At 41.7% G+C, this 13,205-nt stretch overlaps 1 protein-coding gene across 4 annotated transcripts in view; it reads left to right on the forward strand.

Annotated features, from left to right (window-relative positions):
* matcap2 (microtubule associated tyrosine carboxypeptidase 2) overlaps nt 1-11,355 on the forward strand; it is a 61,549-nt gene extending 50,194 nt beyond the window's left edge. For 3 of the 4 annotated variants that reach the window (XM_059945423.1, XM_059945422.1, XM_059945424.1), the window contains exons 7-8: nt 4,317-4,414; nt 9,325-11,355. In XM_059945423.1, coding sequence (XP_059801406.1) covers nt 4,317-4,414; nt 9,325-9,483 — 257 coding nt within the window. In that variant the 3' untranslated portion in view covers nt 9,484-11,355. The remainder of the gene's footprint in view (nt 1-4,316; nt 4,415-9,324) is intronic. The other variant, XM_059945425.1, reaches the window with a different exon arrangement.
* The last annotated feature ends 1,850 nt before the right edge of the window (nt 11,356-13,205 follow it).

A 13,205-nucleotide genomic window follows, 5' to 3' on the forward strand; every position in this document is an offset into this window, starting at 1 on the left:
ACCATCAGTACTAATCAACAAACTCCATAACCTGGGCCTCTGTAACCCCTCCTTGACTTTCTCTTCGGAAGACCACGGTCAGTGCAGGTCGGAAATAACATCTCTTCTTTGCTGATAATCATCATTGGCACACCTCAAGGATGTGTGCTTAGTCCCCTGTTCTGCTCTCTCTACACCAACAACTGTGTGGCTAGGCACAGCTCAAGGCCATTTTATAAATTTGCCAATGACACAACTACTGTTGGCAGAATCTTAGATGGTGACATGGAGGTGTACAGGAGTGAAAAAGATCAGCTGTTTGAGTGATGTCGCAACAACAACCTTGCACTCAACATCAGTAAGACCATGGACTTCAGGAAGGGGCAGTCGATGAACACACACCAGACCTCATTGAGAGACCAGCTGTAGAAAAGTTGAGGAGTTTCAAGTTCCTGGGTGTCAACATCTCTGAGGATCTGTTCTGGACCTAAGATATTAATGCAATTATGAAGAAGGCACAACGGTGGCTATATTTCATTAGGAGCTTGAAGAGACTTAGTACGTCACCAAATGTTCACGCAAATTTTTACAGATGTCCCATGGAGAGCATTCTAACTGGTTGTGTTATTACCTGGTATGGGGGGGGCACTGCACAGGATTGGAGAAAGCTGCAGAAAGCCAGCTCCTTCATGGGCACAATGCATCGAGGACATCTTCAAAGGGCGATGCCTCGAAAAGGCAGATCCATCATTAAGGATCTGCGTCACCCAGAACATACCCTCTTCTCATTGCTACCATCAAGGAGGACGTACTGGAGCCTGAGGACACATACTCAATGTCTTAGGAGCAGCTTCTTCCCCACTGCTTTCAGATTTCTGAATAGACAATGAACCCATGTACACTATCTCACTATTTTTTCCCTCTCTGCACTACTCATTTAATTTAAATTTTATATAGAACTTAATTTATAGTTTTTTTCTTTATGCATTATCAATGTACTGCTGATGCTAAGCAACATATTTCAAGTCATATGCCAGTGATATTAAATCTGATTCCAATTCTGACCTGTTGAATTCCTCCAAAGATTTTTGTGTGTTGCTCAGAAATAAAGAGCCTCCGATGAGAGTCATCACTCCTTAAATTTCAGTGAGCAATGGTTGAGATTTGGGGTGTAGGGCAGCATTTGGGTATGTTAGATGCAAGAGTGGATGGAAAGATAAAATGTTTATCCCACTGAGTTTACTATTTCAACACATGCACTGGTGTGTGGATGTTATAAATGAGCAAGGTCTGCACATTCTGTGATTTGCAACGCCTGAATGCCAGTAGTGCCATGGTTTAAGTTACAGACTAATTCTAACAGCACAAAATCTCTTGCTCAGCTGTATGATGGGAACTGTTTACTTTTTAATAAAACAAGCCAGTTCTGATATCCTTCTGCTGAATAATCAAGTTGATAGGCTGCAAGTAGGAAGTAAATAAAAGTACAAATAAATACATTGGAAAACCATGGTATGTTTCTAGTCATGGACAAGACTAGAACTAGCACTGTGCAGTAGTGCTGACTAACTCTATTTTCGAATTTAAGCTAGTTTTCGTACTCAGCGGGTGGAAGTCATAGATTTGGGATCATAATGAGAACAGGGAAAGCTAAATAAATACATGAAATGGATTGCTATGTTTAAGAGGAATAGTAGGAGGCAACCATTAAATAGAGATGCACAGAATGCCTACTTCTCTATTGTAAATACGATGTTTTAGTGATCAATGTATAATGAACTTTTATTTATACATCAAATTCCATGACCTTGGGTCATACTACTGGGTTTTATAGCCATGTATCAAAATCAAGTTTAATATCACCAGCATTATGTCTTGAAATTTGTTAACTTTATGGCAGCAGTACAATGAAGTACTTGATAAATATAGAGAAGAATTACTGAATTATATATATATATATATTATATAAATATATTATATAAATATATATATATATACATTATATAATATATATGTGATTTTATATATTATATATAGTTAAGTTTAAAAATAAGCAGTGCAAAAAACAGAAATAAAAGTAGTGAGGGTGTATATTTTGGTTGAGGTACATAAAATTATAGGCCAAGAGACCTGGACAACTCCCCTGCTCACTTTCAAGAAAAAATATGCATTCGGATCCTATACAATGCAAAGGGTAGCCTGGCACCTGGTTTAGTGTTATCTGACAGAGGCCATATCTGATAGTCCAGCTGTCAGTACATAGCAAGGTTAGACTGGATTTAGTGCTCAATGTGTAAACAAGAATATAAATGAGGCTAAGCATTCTGCTCTGATCAGATTTTTACCTCAGCTTAGCATCCATGTCCAACTATAGTAACATCTCACACCCTTGCTTACCAAGTATCTATCTACTCCTGCCTTAAAAATATACCAATTTTGTTTCCACTGCTTTTCACACCATCTGGGAGAAAAAAAATCTAATTTCTCTCTTAAATGGGTGACCCTAAATTTTTAGCTGTGACCCCCGGTTCTAGATGCTTTCACAAGAGGAAACATCCGCTCCTAATTCATCCAGGCAAGACTCCTCAAGATCTTTGTTTCAATCAAGCCATCTCTCACTCTTCAACAATATGACATCCTAACTCAGAGGGTACCTGTTTATGCACAATACTTACTAGATTTGGAAGTAGTGTTCACATCTAAATTTGGAGAACAATATTGAAGTTCTAGACTCCATTCGTTTGAGAAATCTGTTATTGTAAGTATTCTGCACATCTCTATTACTATTGCATATATCATCATTCATGTGTATTAGGACTCCAAATTTGGAATTAGGTAGTACTCATTGGCCTAGTAGAGCTCACACATCCATAATCTTAATGGTTCACTGGCAGGGTTGCTCTATTTTGCAAGGAATGCAATGTTGCTGCTGTTTAAAGTACAATAGGAGAGTCTTCCCAATATTCCTAGTTGAAGCACCAGAAAATAAGCCATCACGTCCTTTATATCATGGCTGTTCTTTAGCCTTTGTTGTGTACAAATTAGCTCCCTTATTTACCAACATAATGCCTCAAATGTGATTGCTTAACTACTTTTTTCTATATCTTGAGGACATTAATAGTGCTCATCAAATTCAGGTTATTTCCTCTTCGAATCCTAAGTGTTTTCCCTCCAACCATCTTTGTAGCTCTGAATCTATCAATGCAACCTGACAGTTGCTCTCACCACCTCTGCACCCATACTCTTCCTCCTCCCCTTATCCCCCATGTGTCTGCCCTTCTCCCAGTTTCTATTCTTGTTTGAATTTCTTTCTTGCACTGCTTTACATTTTTATTGTTGTACTTTGTTCAGTTAAATGTGAACACTAGCTTTGAAATACAGTTATAAGTACAGCTAGGCTGTCAACTCTTGCTGACGTGATATTATGAAAACCACAAGGAATTCTGTCTTCCCCATACATGCAGTCAGGTACAAAATAATAGCTGGTTTGTGAGATTGCATACTCTGCCATAGAGTGGTCTCTCAGAGTCTTCACAGATGTAATGAAGACCACATTTGTGAAGAGAATTCCATTGCTTGAAATACTTCTCAATATATAAGCTACTGAAAATGTTATGACTGTCACAATGAGATAGAGTCTCAATAACTTAAAAAAGAATCCCTGTACTGAAAGAACTATTATCATATGGGTGAAATTCCAGTCAAAATGACTTTTAGGAAGTGTTTTTCAAAGTTGTTTGATATTTTAACTAACTTAACTCCTGATTTTTAGTTTCTGTTGTAAAATGATGTTTTTTACATCATGGTTTGAGTCTGGGAGGATTCTTCAATCTGATGGACATCATTATCAGTAGACCCAACAGACAGTAGCAAGCTACAGACACCCTGGCATCAGGGACTTTCCACGACACAGATTGCACCAAATCTTTGTGGATAACTTTCTTCAGCAAGTGTCGTCCTTGCACTGCTGACTGAAATTCCAAGGCAACATCTTTCCCTCTTTCTGAATTTCACCTTTATTTCTATGTGCACAAATAGTCTACTATTTATTATAGCATTAAAATCTTATGAAGTCTGCTCATTGTCCACAAAGACTTTGGGACAATCGTGAAAGAACTCATACATATATTGATGAATTTTTTCTTTATGAATCTGCTCCCTGAATCTACTTATTCTTTGTCCTTCTCTTGCCCCCATTAGCCCTCTTGTTTTCCATCCCCTTTCTCTCTCCTAGTCCCATCCAAGCTTATTTCCTTCTTCCTTATTCCTACCTTGATTTGAGAATTTATGATAATTATTCATGGTGATATAAACATAATCTGATTTATCTCATTTAGGGTGTTTTAGCAAAGACCAAGTCTATCTGGACGGCATCCTTAAAATTCTGAGATACAGAGACAGCATTGACTTCCAGCTTTTAACAGCGTTGGGGAAGGTCAGTCAAGTTGACAGTGCAGTTTTCCTACTATGTTGTTCACACAAGTGGTGTTTATACTGTGCAAGTTCTCAGCAGTTACAGGTGTAAGCTGTCAATGGACTCAACTCTATTGCGAATCTCAAATGCCTCCTGAACTCTGTCTTGACTCAGACTTTGCAACTGCATTTTCATAAAATATCGAACAAAAGATTAAATTAGGATTCCAAACTTAACAACCTCCAATCCCGTCTTTCTTTGATTGGTTTAAGTTGTGTCTGTCATGATCCGGTCCGTGAAGTCCACGTTCCGGATTACAGTCTGGTCCATGGACTCCAGACTCCAGGTCTTACGGCTGTCCATTGTTTCATTTGGGCTTAATAATAGGCACCTGATTCTCCTCTTGAGGCCGGGAATATAAGTGGCCCTGGTTCGAGTGTTGGGGCTGGTTCGTCTTGTCGGTATCCCGTCCTCGCCTCTGTGGGGTAAGTCAGGTTGTTCTTGCCGTTACCGTACTGTGGGATCTGTCCCTTCCTGTTCTTGCCTCCGTTGGGTAAGTCAGGCCGTCTTTGCCGTTACCCTGAGACTGGACTGTTCCCTTCCTCCCCTCTGAAGCCTGGCCTGAAGCCCTGCCGGCAACCTCGCCTGTATCGCCGTCAAGTTCAGCCACCAGAGTGAGACTCCACGGAGCCTTGCCATGCCGACAGAAGGAACTATCTATTGTTGAACTTGGAACTGTCTCTTTGTGTCCCTGTGTTTAGACAGACAGACATACTTTATTGATCCTGAAGGAAATTGGGTTTCGTTACAGTCGCACCAACCAAGAATAGTGTAGAAATATAGCAATGAAAACCCATAAATAATTAAATAAGAATAAGTAAATTATTCCAAGTGGAAATAAATGCAGGCCCAGCCTATTGGCTCAGGATGTCTGACACTCTGAGGGAGGAGTTGTAAAGTTTGATGGCCACAGGCGGTAATGACTTCCTATGATACTCAGTGTTGCATCTCGGTGGAATGAGTCTCTGGCTGAATGTACTCCTGTGCCTAACCAGTACATTATGGAGTGGATGGGAGATATTGTCCAAGATGGCATGCAAGTTGGACAGCATCCTCTTTTCAGACACCACTGTCAGAGAGTCCAGTTCCACCCCCACAACATCACTGGCCTTACGAATGAGTTTGTTGATTCTGTTGTGTCTGCTACCCTCAGCCTGCTGCCCCAGCACACAACAGCAAACATGATAGCACTGGCTACCACAGACTCGTAGAACATCCTCAGCATCGTCCGGCAGATGTTAAAAGGACCTCAGTCTCCTCAGGAAATAGAGACGGCTCTGACCCTTCTAGTAGACAGCCTCAGTGTTCTTTGACCAGTCCAGTTTATTGTTAATTCGTATCCCCAGGTATTTGTTATCCTCCACCATGTCCACACTGGCCCCTTGGATGGAAACAGGGGTCACTGGTGCCTTAGTCCTCCTCAGGTTTAGTGTCCGTGTATGAGTCCCAGCCCTATGTCCTGTCCCCAAGGAGGGGTCCTGACTTTGTGTAAAGCCCCGGCCCTACGTCCTGTTCCCAAGGAGGGGTCTCGTCTCTGTGTTCTGTGTCCTTGTGCTCCAGTCCAAGGCTCAGTGTTCCTGTGCTCAAGTCCAAGGCTCCGAGGAGGTTCCATTCCATGTCCGAGGCTCCGAGGAGGTTCCATTCCGTGTCCGAGGCTCCGAGGAGGTTCCATTCTGTGTCCGAGGAGGTTCCATTCCGTGTCCGAGGCTCCGAGGAGGTTCCATTCCGTGTCCGAGGCTCCGAGGAGGTTACATTCCGTGTCCGAGGCTCTGAGGAGGTTCCATTCCGTGTCCGAGGAGATTCCATTCCATGTCCGAGGCTCCGAGGAGGTTCCATTCCGTGTCCGAGGAGGTTCCATTCCATGTCCGAGGCTCCGAGGAGGTTCCATTCCATGTCCGAGGCTCCGAGGAGGTTCCATTCCGTGTCCGAGGCTCCGAGGAGGTTACATTCCGTGTCCGAGGCTCTGAGGAGGTTCCATTCCGTGTCCGAGGCTCCGAGGAGGTTACATTCCGTGTCCGAGGCTCTGAGGAGGTTCCATTCCGTGTCCGAGGAGGTTCCATTCCATGTCCAAGGCTCTGAGGAGGTTCCATTCCGTGTCCGAGGAGGTTCCATTCCGTGTCCGAGGCTCCGAGGAGGTTCCATTCCATGTCCGAGGCTCCGAGGAGGTTCCATTCCATGTCCGAGGCTCCGAGGAGGTTCCATTCCGTGTCCGAGGAGATTCCATTCCATGTCCGAGGCTCCGAGGAGGTTCCATTCCATGTCCGAGGAGATTCCATTCCATGTCCGAGGCTCCGAGGAGGTTCCATTCCATGTCCGAGGCTCCGAGGAGGTTCCATTCCATGTCCGAGGCTCCGAGGAGGTTTCATTCCATGTCCGAGGCTCCGAGGAGGTTCCATTCCGTGTCCGAGGCTCCGAGGAGGTTACATTCCGTGTCCGAGGAGATTCCATTCCATGTCCGAGGCTCCGAGGATGTTCCATTCCATGTCCGAGGCTCCGAGGAGATTCCATTCCGTGTCCGAGGCTCCGAGGAGATTCCATTCCGTGTCCGAGGCTCCGAGGATGTTCCATTCCATGTCCGAGGCTCCGAGGATGTTCCATTCCATGTCCGAGGCTCCGAGGAGATTCCATTCCGTGTCCGAGGCTCCGAGGAGATTCCATTCCGTGTCCAAGGCTCCGAGGAGATTCCATTCCGTGTCCGAGGCTCCGAGGATGTTCCATTCCGTGTCCGAGGCTCCGAGGAGGTTCCATTCCGTGTCCGAGGCTCCGAGGAGGTTCCATTCCGTGTCCGAGGCTCCGAGGAGGTTCCATTCCGTGTCCGAGGCTCCGAGGAGGTTCCATTCCGTGTCCGAGGCTCCGAGGAGGTTCCATTCCGTGTCCGAGGCTCCGAGGAGATTCCATTCCGTGTCCGAGGCTCCGAGGAGGTTCCAGTCCCTGTCCGAGGCTCCGAGGAGATTCCATTCCATGTCCAAGGCTCCGAGGAGGTTCCATTCCGTGTCCAAGGCTCCGAGGAGGTTCCATTCCGTGTCAGAGGCTCCGAGGAGGTTCCATTCCATGTCCGAGGCTCCGAGGAGGTTCCATTCCATGTCCAAGGCTCCGAGGAAGTTCCATTCTGTGTCCAAGTTGGAGCCTAGGCCCTGAGTCCTGGTCTCGTCCAGGGCTAGTGTCCGTGTCCAGCTATGCCTCTCCCCACTTCTGCTTTGCTCTCCCTTGACCTAAGCTGTGCGTTCCTTCCCTCCCTCGACCTAGGCTCTGCGTTCCTGCTCTCCCTCGATCAAGACCAAGTCTGAGCTTCATGTCCTCGTCCAGCTTTGGAGTCCTGTGTCCTGTTCCCACGTCCAGTCTTCGCCTGGATCCGAAGTCCGAGCCCGAGTCAAGACCCAGCTTCCGGGCCCCTGTCCAGTCTCTGGCTCGGAGTCCTTGTCCAGGTTCCTAGTTCCTCGTCCAGGTCCCACTTTCCTCCTCTAGTCCTAGCCATGCCCTGTCTCCTAGTCTTGTCCAGGGCCTGTGTCTTGTCCAGCGTTGTTTCTTCCCCACTTCCCCTGCTTTCTTGATGCTTTCCTGTCCCTAGTACTTCAGTGTCTGTGTCTTGCATTTGGGTCTGTTCCCAACGCCCACCTTATGACAAAGCCATTCAAATTGAAGTATACATACTTAATGGCTACACTCAAGAAGTATTGCATCCAAGCTGCGTAGTGTCTTCTCTTAAATTTCAATCTGCATTCCCCCTTTCTACATGTTATAGTAGTCCAATCTGGAGTGGTCCAATGGAATTCCCACTGCTCTCCAAAGGTGTATTAGTATTCACCTTTGGTAACAGGTTACGGGGTAACCTGTAAGAGTCAAGGAAATAAGATTTTGTGTTGCAATTCTAAAGAAAACAAGGGATATTAAGTTAATAAAGATCTTACTCGGGAACATATTTTACATATCTTAAGTATTTATTATTAAAAGCTGATGACAGCTGGCCTACAGGAGTGTATGTGGGGAAATCGCCAGAGCTGCCTCATTGCTCAATGTGATCCAGTCTGTTTCCAAGCATCAGATTTAACAGCTAGCATTCCAGTTAGATACTGAAAATAGAACAAGCAACTGAAATAGTAAAACTTATAAATGTACAGCAGAGAAAAGCTCTCTGTGTAATCATTTATGAATACTTTCCATGAAACAAAATTCAGTAAATCCCATCTGGTTCCATGGGCTCACAGCTGCAAATCCCACGTGGACAGACCTAAATGGACAAACGTTGGTCTGATGAAGTATATTGTTGAGATAGTATCAGCTTTACTATTTTTTAAAGATATTGACAATATTAAATCTGCAACTTGGCACGCGAGCCTATGTGAACTTTAATTTCAAACTCACGAATGTGAGAATGCATGAAACAATGAGACCAACCCATCCCTTCAAAGACTTTGCTCATTTCACCGCCTTAAGTAGAAATATAATCTGTGTACAACCAATATCAAATCCAGTAGGTCAGGCCTATCAATAAAATTGCTCCATAATCACCTTTCCTGACAAATATTCTCTGCATGATCTGTTCACGTATTCCTGTAAACTTTAGTCTGCATCTTGCACTTCTAAATTTTACTGAAGTCTTGTCTGGAGAAGCCCTATAGATTTCCCATTGCTTTCCTCCAAAGGTGTATTAGTATTCCGTGATCTTGTAAGATTATACAACCTTATTGAAAAGTCTATTTGCATTCCATCAGATCTGAACTCTAGTGATAAACTAAGGGCAACTGTGTTATGATAGGCAATTTAACTTTCTATCCTTAACTGGATCCTTCACTTGATGTAGTTCCCCTGCCTGATAAAATAATGACTTGTATTAAACGGTGGTTTTTAATTCCATTTGCTCTTACATTCAGGTATCTTATGAAGATGTGGACCGCCTCAAGGTTACTGCCATGTTGCAGAATGCACAAATACCTCACTTCATGCACGACCAAGTTCGGTATCTGGAACAATTAGACAAGATCATGAAGGTGAACGGGCTGACAGATTGTGAACTCCAGATTTTGATTTGAAATGAACTGTGATCTGCGATTGATCCAGTAACTGTTAACACCAAAATAGTACTACATTCAGAGAAAGTAAACTATAATCATTCAGAGTTGGACACACGTTTGACAGGCAATTTGTATTTGGGCAAGCTCGCAATTTGTAATTGAATTGTTCACTTTAAGACATTAGGTGATTTCTACTTGAGGGTTGAAATCTTAAGTATTGCAGAGTACATAAATATATTTTACTATGTTAATGGTATTGAGATGAAAGTGAAATACATTTTGTTAAAAAATCTTTTAAAAAAAACAAAAAAGTAATATTGTTGAAAAAACGCAAAAGTACAATGTGTGAAGAATTCCAACTGAAATTACTGTCAGAATTGTAGTTTTCAGCATTGTGTTTCATATGCCCAATTGCATTTTGTCTGTGGCTGTGATAAAATACATCACTTTACCTCCATTTTCTCTTCCAGAATTGATAAGTATAGGGACTTGTGTGAACTTGACAGCAAAACTAATACTGCACAGAAAAACTGCAAAAAAAATTTACACGTTAAAACTGTCACATTAATATCTGCAAACTTGAACTATTTGACATTGTATATCACTGAAACATTAGAGGATGTTAATATATTGCATCAGTTTCTTTGTGTTATTCTCTGAATTGTTGTCCATCTCTTTTCAGTTCCATAATATAGTGTTGTTAGGCCGTAACCCAGGATGCAGAACACTATTTTGCTCGAGTTGCCTGTTGTGGACTGTGCAACAGAGAGGCAGGTGATTTAGCTCAACCAATCTATACATGTCTTTCTGCTCTAAGCAATTCTTTTACCTCTTTGGATTCTACTTCTTTCTGTATGAATTTATGAACTTGCTTCAGAGCTTTTCATCTCAACTACTGATTATAGACACTGGTTCTGCAGTATCACCACTCTTCAAGACAAATTGTACCAAATTCCATACTGGATTTATTATTGACCTTTGTTTTTGCAGAGGAGAGTTATTCTTCTCATGCTTTCTCATTTTTTCTTCCTTCTTTAGGTGAGTAGCTTAATAAACAGCCTTATCTTGCATCACCAGAATCCCCCTGCTTAGTCCTTTAAGTACCGACTTTTCTTCAACCCTGAGTCAAATAGCGGTTTCAATTCAAAAGAGGTATATTGGCATTCACTTCCATAGGCCTACCGTTCTGCTAATATTGGTGGTTATTTGTTTACAAGTTTTGTTTTTGCTTGGTAGCCTTCCAGGATGTAAGGGAATGTTCATCGAATGCATTGCCTTTCTCTCATAATCATCCTCATGAACTAAACTGGAAAACAGAAGAACTGGGTTTATTTTAAACCTTTCATTCTAAGTCACCATTTTGGTCATGAATAGGTGTTTTTAACATTGAAAACTCTTACTAAATGTGTGATGCAAAATTTCTTGGGTCATATCTGACTTCAGAAGTGTATTTATGAAATATTCAGAATGATTTATTAATGAACCCCTGAGCCATGTTAATTTTCACTAATCTGATCATACCACTAAGGTCTACAGCTACTAATATTAAAGACCTCTGTGCAAAATTAAGTATTCTCTCTTTAGTAGAATTAATGAATGGGCAGGGAAAATTCCAGTTATCAGAACCTGGCTTGCATCTCTTGATAGGAGGTGATAGCACATGCATTATTGGGATGAACAGTTCACCAGTGATAGTGCATGTGAATTGTTGTTTGTTATTGAATTCTGTCAGGTTTTTGCATGTAGTTTTGTAATTGTGGTGGAATGAGAATAATTGCAGTCAGTTTGTTTGTTCAGTGTTAGGACATTTCAGCCACAGCTTTGGTCATCAAATCCAAAATGTACCAACGGGGAAAACCAAAATAAAGACATACTATATCATGTGCAACATTTGATCTATTCCTGTTTCAATGAATATATTAGACTGAATAAAACTAATGGCACAGTTGCACATAACAGTGGAATCATCTGCCATTGTTTTCTGATGTAATTTGATTGTACAGCACTGATAATCAGATCAACACAACAACTGCTCATCTGTTTTATTTCCAGATGAAAAGGTAAAATGTGTAACAGATTAAATTTCCTTAATGATACTTAAAGCTTTTTAAATACAGAATTAATGACTATTTCTTCCACGTGCACTGAATTATTTTAATACAAAGTACATTACAGCTATCCGTAGCAAGACGATTATAAATTTCTCTAAAGCATTCTTTGAGCACATTAACTTACCCCAGTTTGTTAAAGATGTTCCCTGTGCTTTCTCCTGCTACTGCTGAGCAGTGGAAGTTTTGGTGTACTGTAATGCTCACAGTGCTATTACCTCGTTGGTAGCATACAACACAAACCTAATGGTACATCCATGCAGGTGAAGAACAGATTTGGAATTGAAATCTTTAAGGAAGGGGCACTGGTGAGTATGCTAATTCACAATTAAGATGTGATTTCAACTGAAAATAATTTTCATTTTATCAACACAGGCTTTAACTTGCTGCCAGTTTTGATTTGCTCACTTCAAGCCATGAGATTTCCAAGTCAGTCCTGATTTGTTCACACACAGATTCCCATAATGCTTTGACTTTTTTAATTTAATCCACACAGGCAAATAAGGGAATTAAACATTCATTTTAAACATCTAGAGATGTTATCACAATAACAATTGCTCCCATAAAGCACCCATGATATTAAAAAGTTGCATAATAATATTTGCAGTTTCTTGTGCATGTCAAAATGGGATGAGTGATTCCCTTGGCTTACTGATATATATGAATTTGCAAAGGTATTAACAGCATGGCTAACCTAACTTTACAGATGCCGCACAATTGATACTGTATTTAAGCACTTGACAGTTTTAGAGGAGAGTTCACAGTATTAGAATCAGTCACCTACTGTAGACATATAGATGTATATTGCAAGTTATCTTCATAATGCATTACCCACAGCCCCTATTGTTACGTAGATACAGTCAGCATTTAACACTAAATCAGTCCATATGCAGGTCTGTGTCATATGAATATACACCACAGACCTTAAACACCCATTGCCCCAAAGCTTGGTTGTCTTCTCCCATTACAACACTGGCTACCCACACTTAGCAAACTATATATTCTTTGCTTCTAGTCTCACTAAAACATGTTTATTAAAGATATGTCCATACTAATATTACATGGAAAATTGAACGTTTGAAAAATTGGCTGAGATCCAGGTCCATTGCAAGTATAAAAGGTTTATCGTACATCAGTGAAGCAAAGTTGTGTGTCTGCTGCAGACAGTTTCTCCATAAACAGAAGAAAATATCTTTCTCTGGATCATTCCTAACTGGCTGGTGTCAATCACATTGAGGATTCATAACATTCAACCAAGTTTTAATGAAGTACAAAAGAACAGTTTTACTAACTTAGAGATGGATAAGAGATAGCTCTGGGTTTGTACCATCATACCCAGCAGACATTCTTTTTACAGTTTCTGAGCCAGAACAATAGCTATAGTATTCAGTGACCTGTATACACAGCTTGAACTACCTTAGTACTGGTAAGCAGAGGCTCAACTAGTCATTTGTGTCTTGGTCCAGTTCCATAATACTGCCCAGTTCACCACTTTGTGACATGCAGTCTGAGCACTCTCTGCTTCGTTGCATGTACAGTTCTATACGTCTAGTTTTGACCTGGCCAAGTCTATCACCAAGCTACTGCAGTCATCAGAAACTAAAGAATGTACATCCCTTATGACCGCCGATC

The sequence above is a fragment of the Hypanus sabinus genome, chromosome 20 (assembly GCF_030144855.1).
Source record: "Hypanus sabinus isolate sHypSab1 chromosome 20, sHypSab1.hap1, whole genome shotgun sequence".
Taxonomy (NCBI): Eukaryota; Metazoa; Chordata; class Chondrichthyes; order Myliobatiformes; family Dasyatidae; genus Hypanus; species Hypanus sabinus.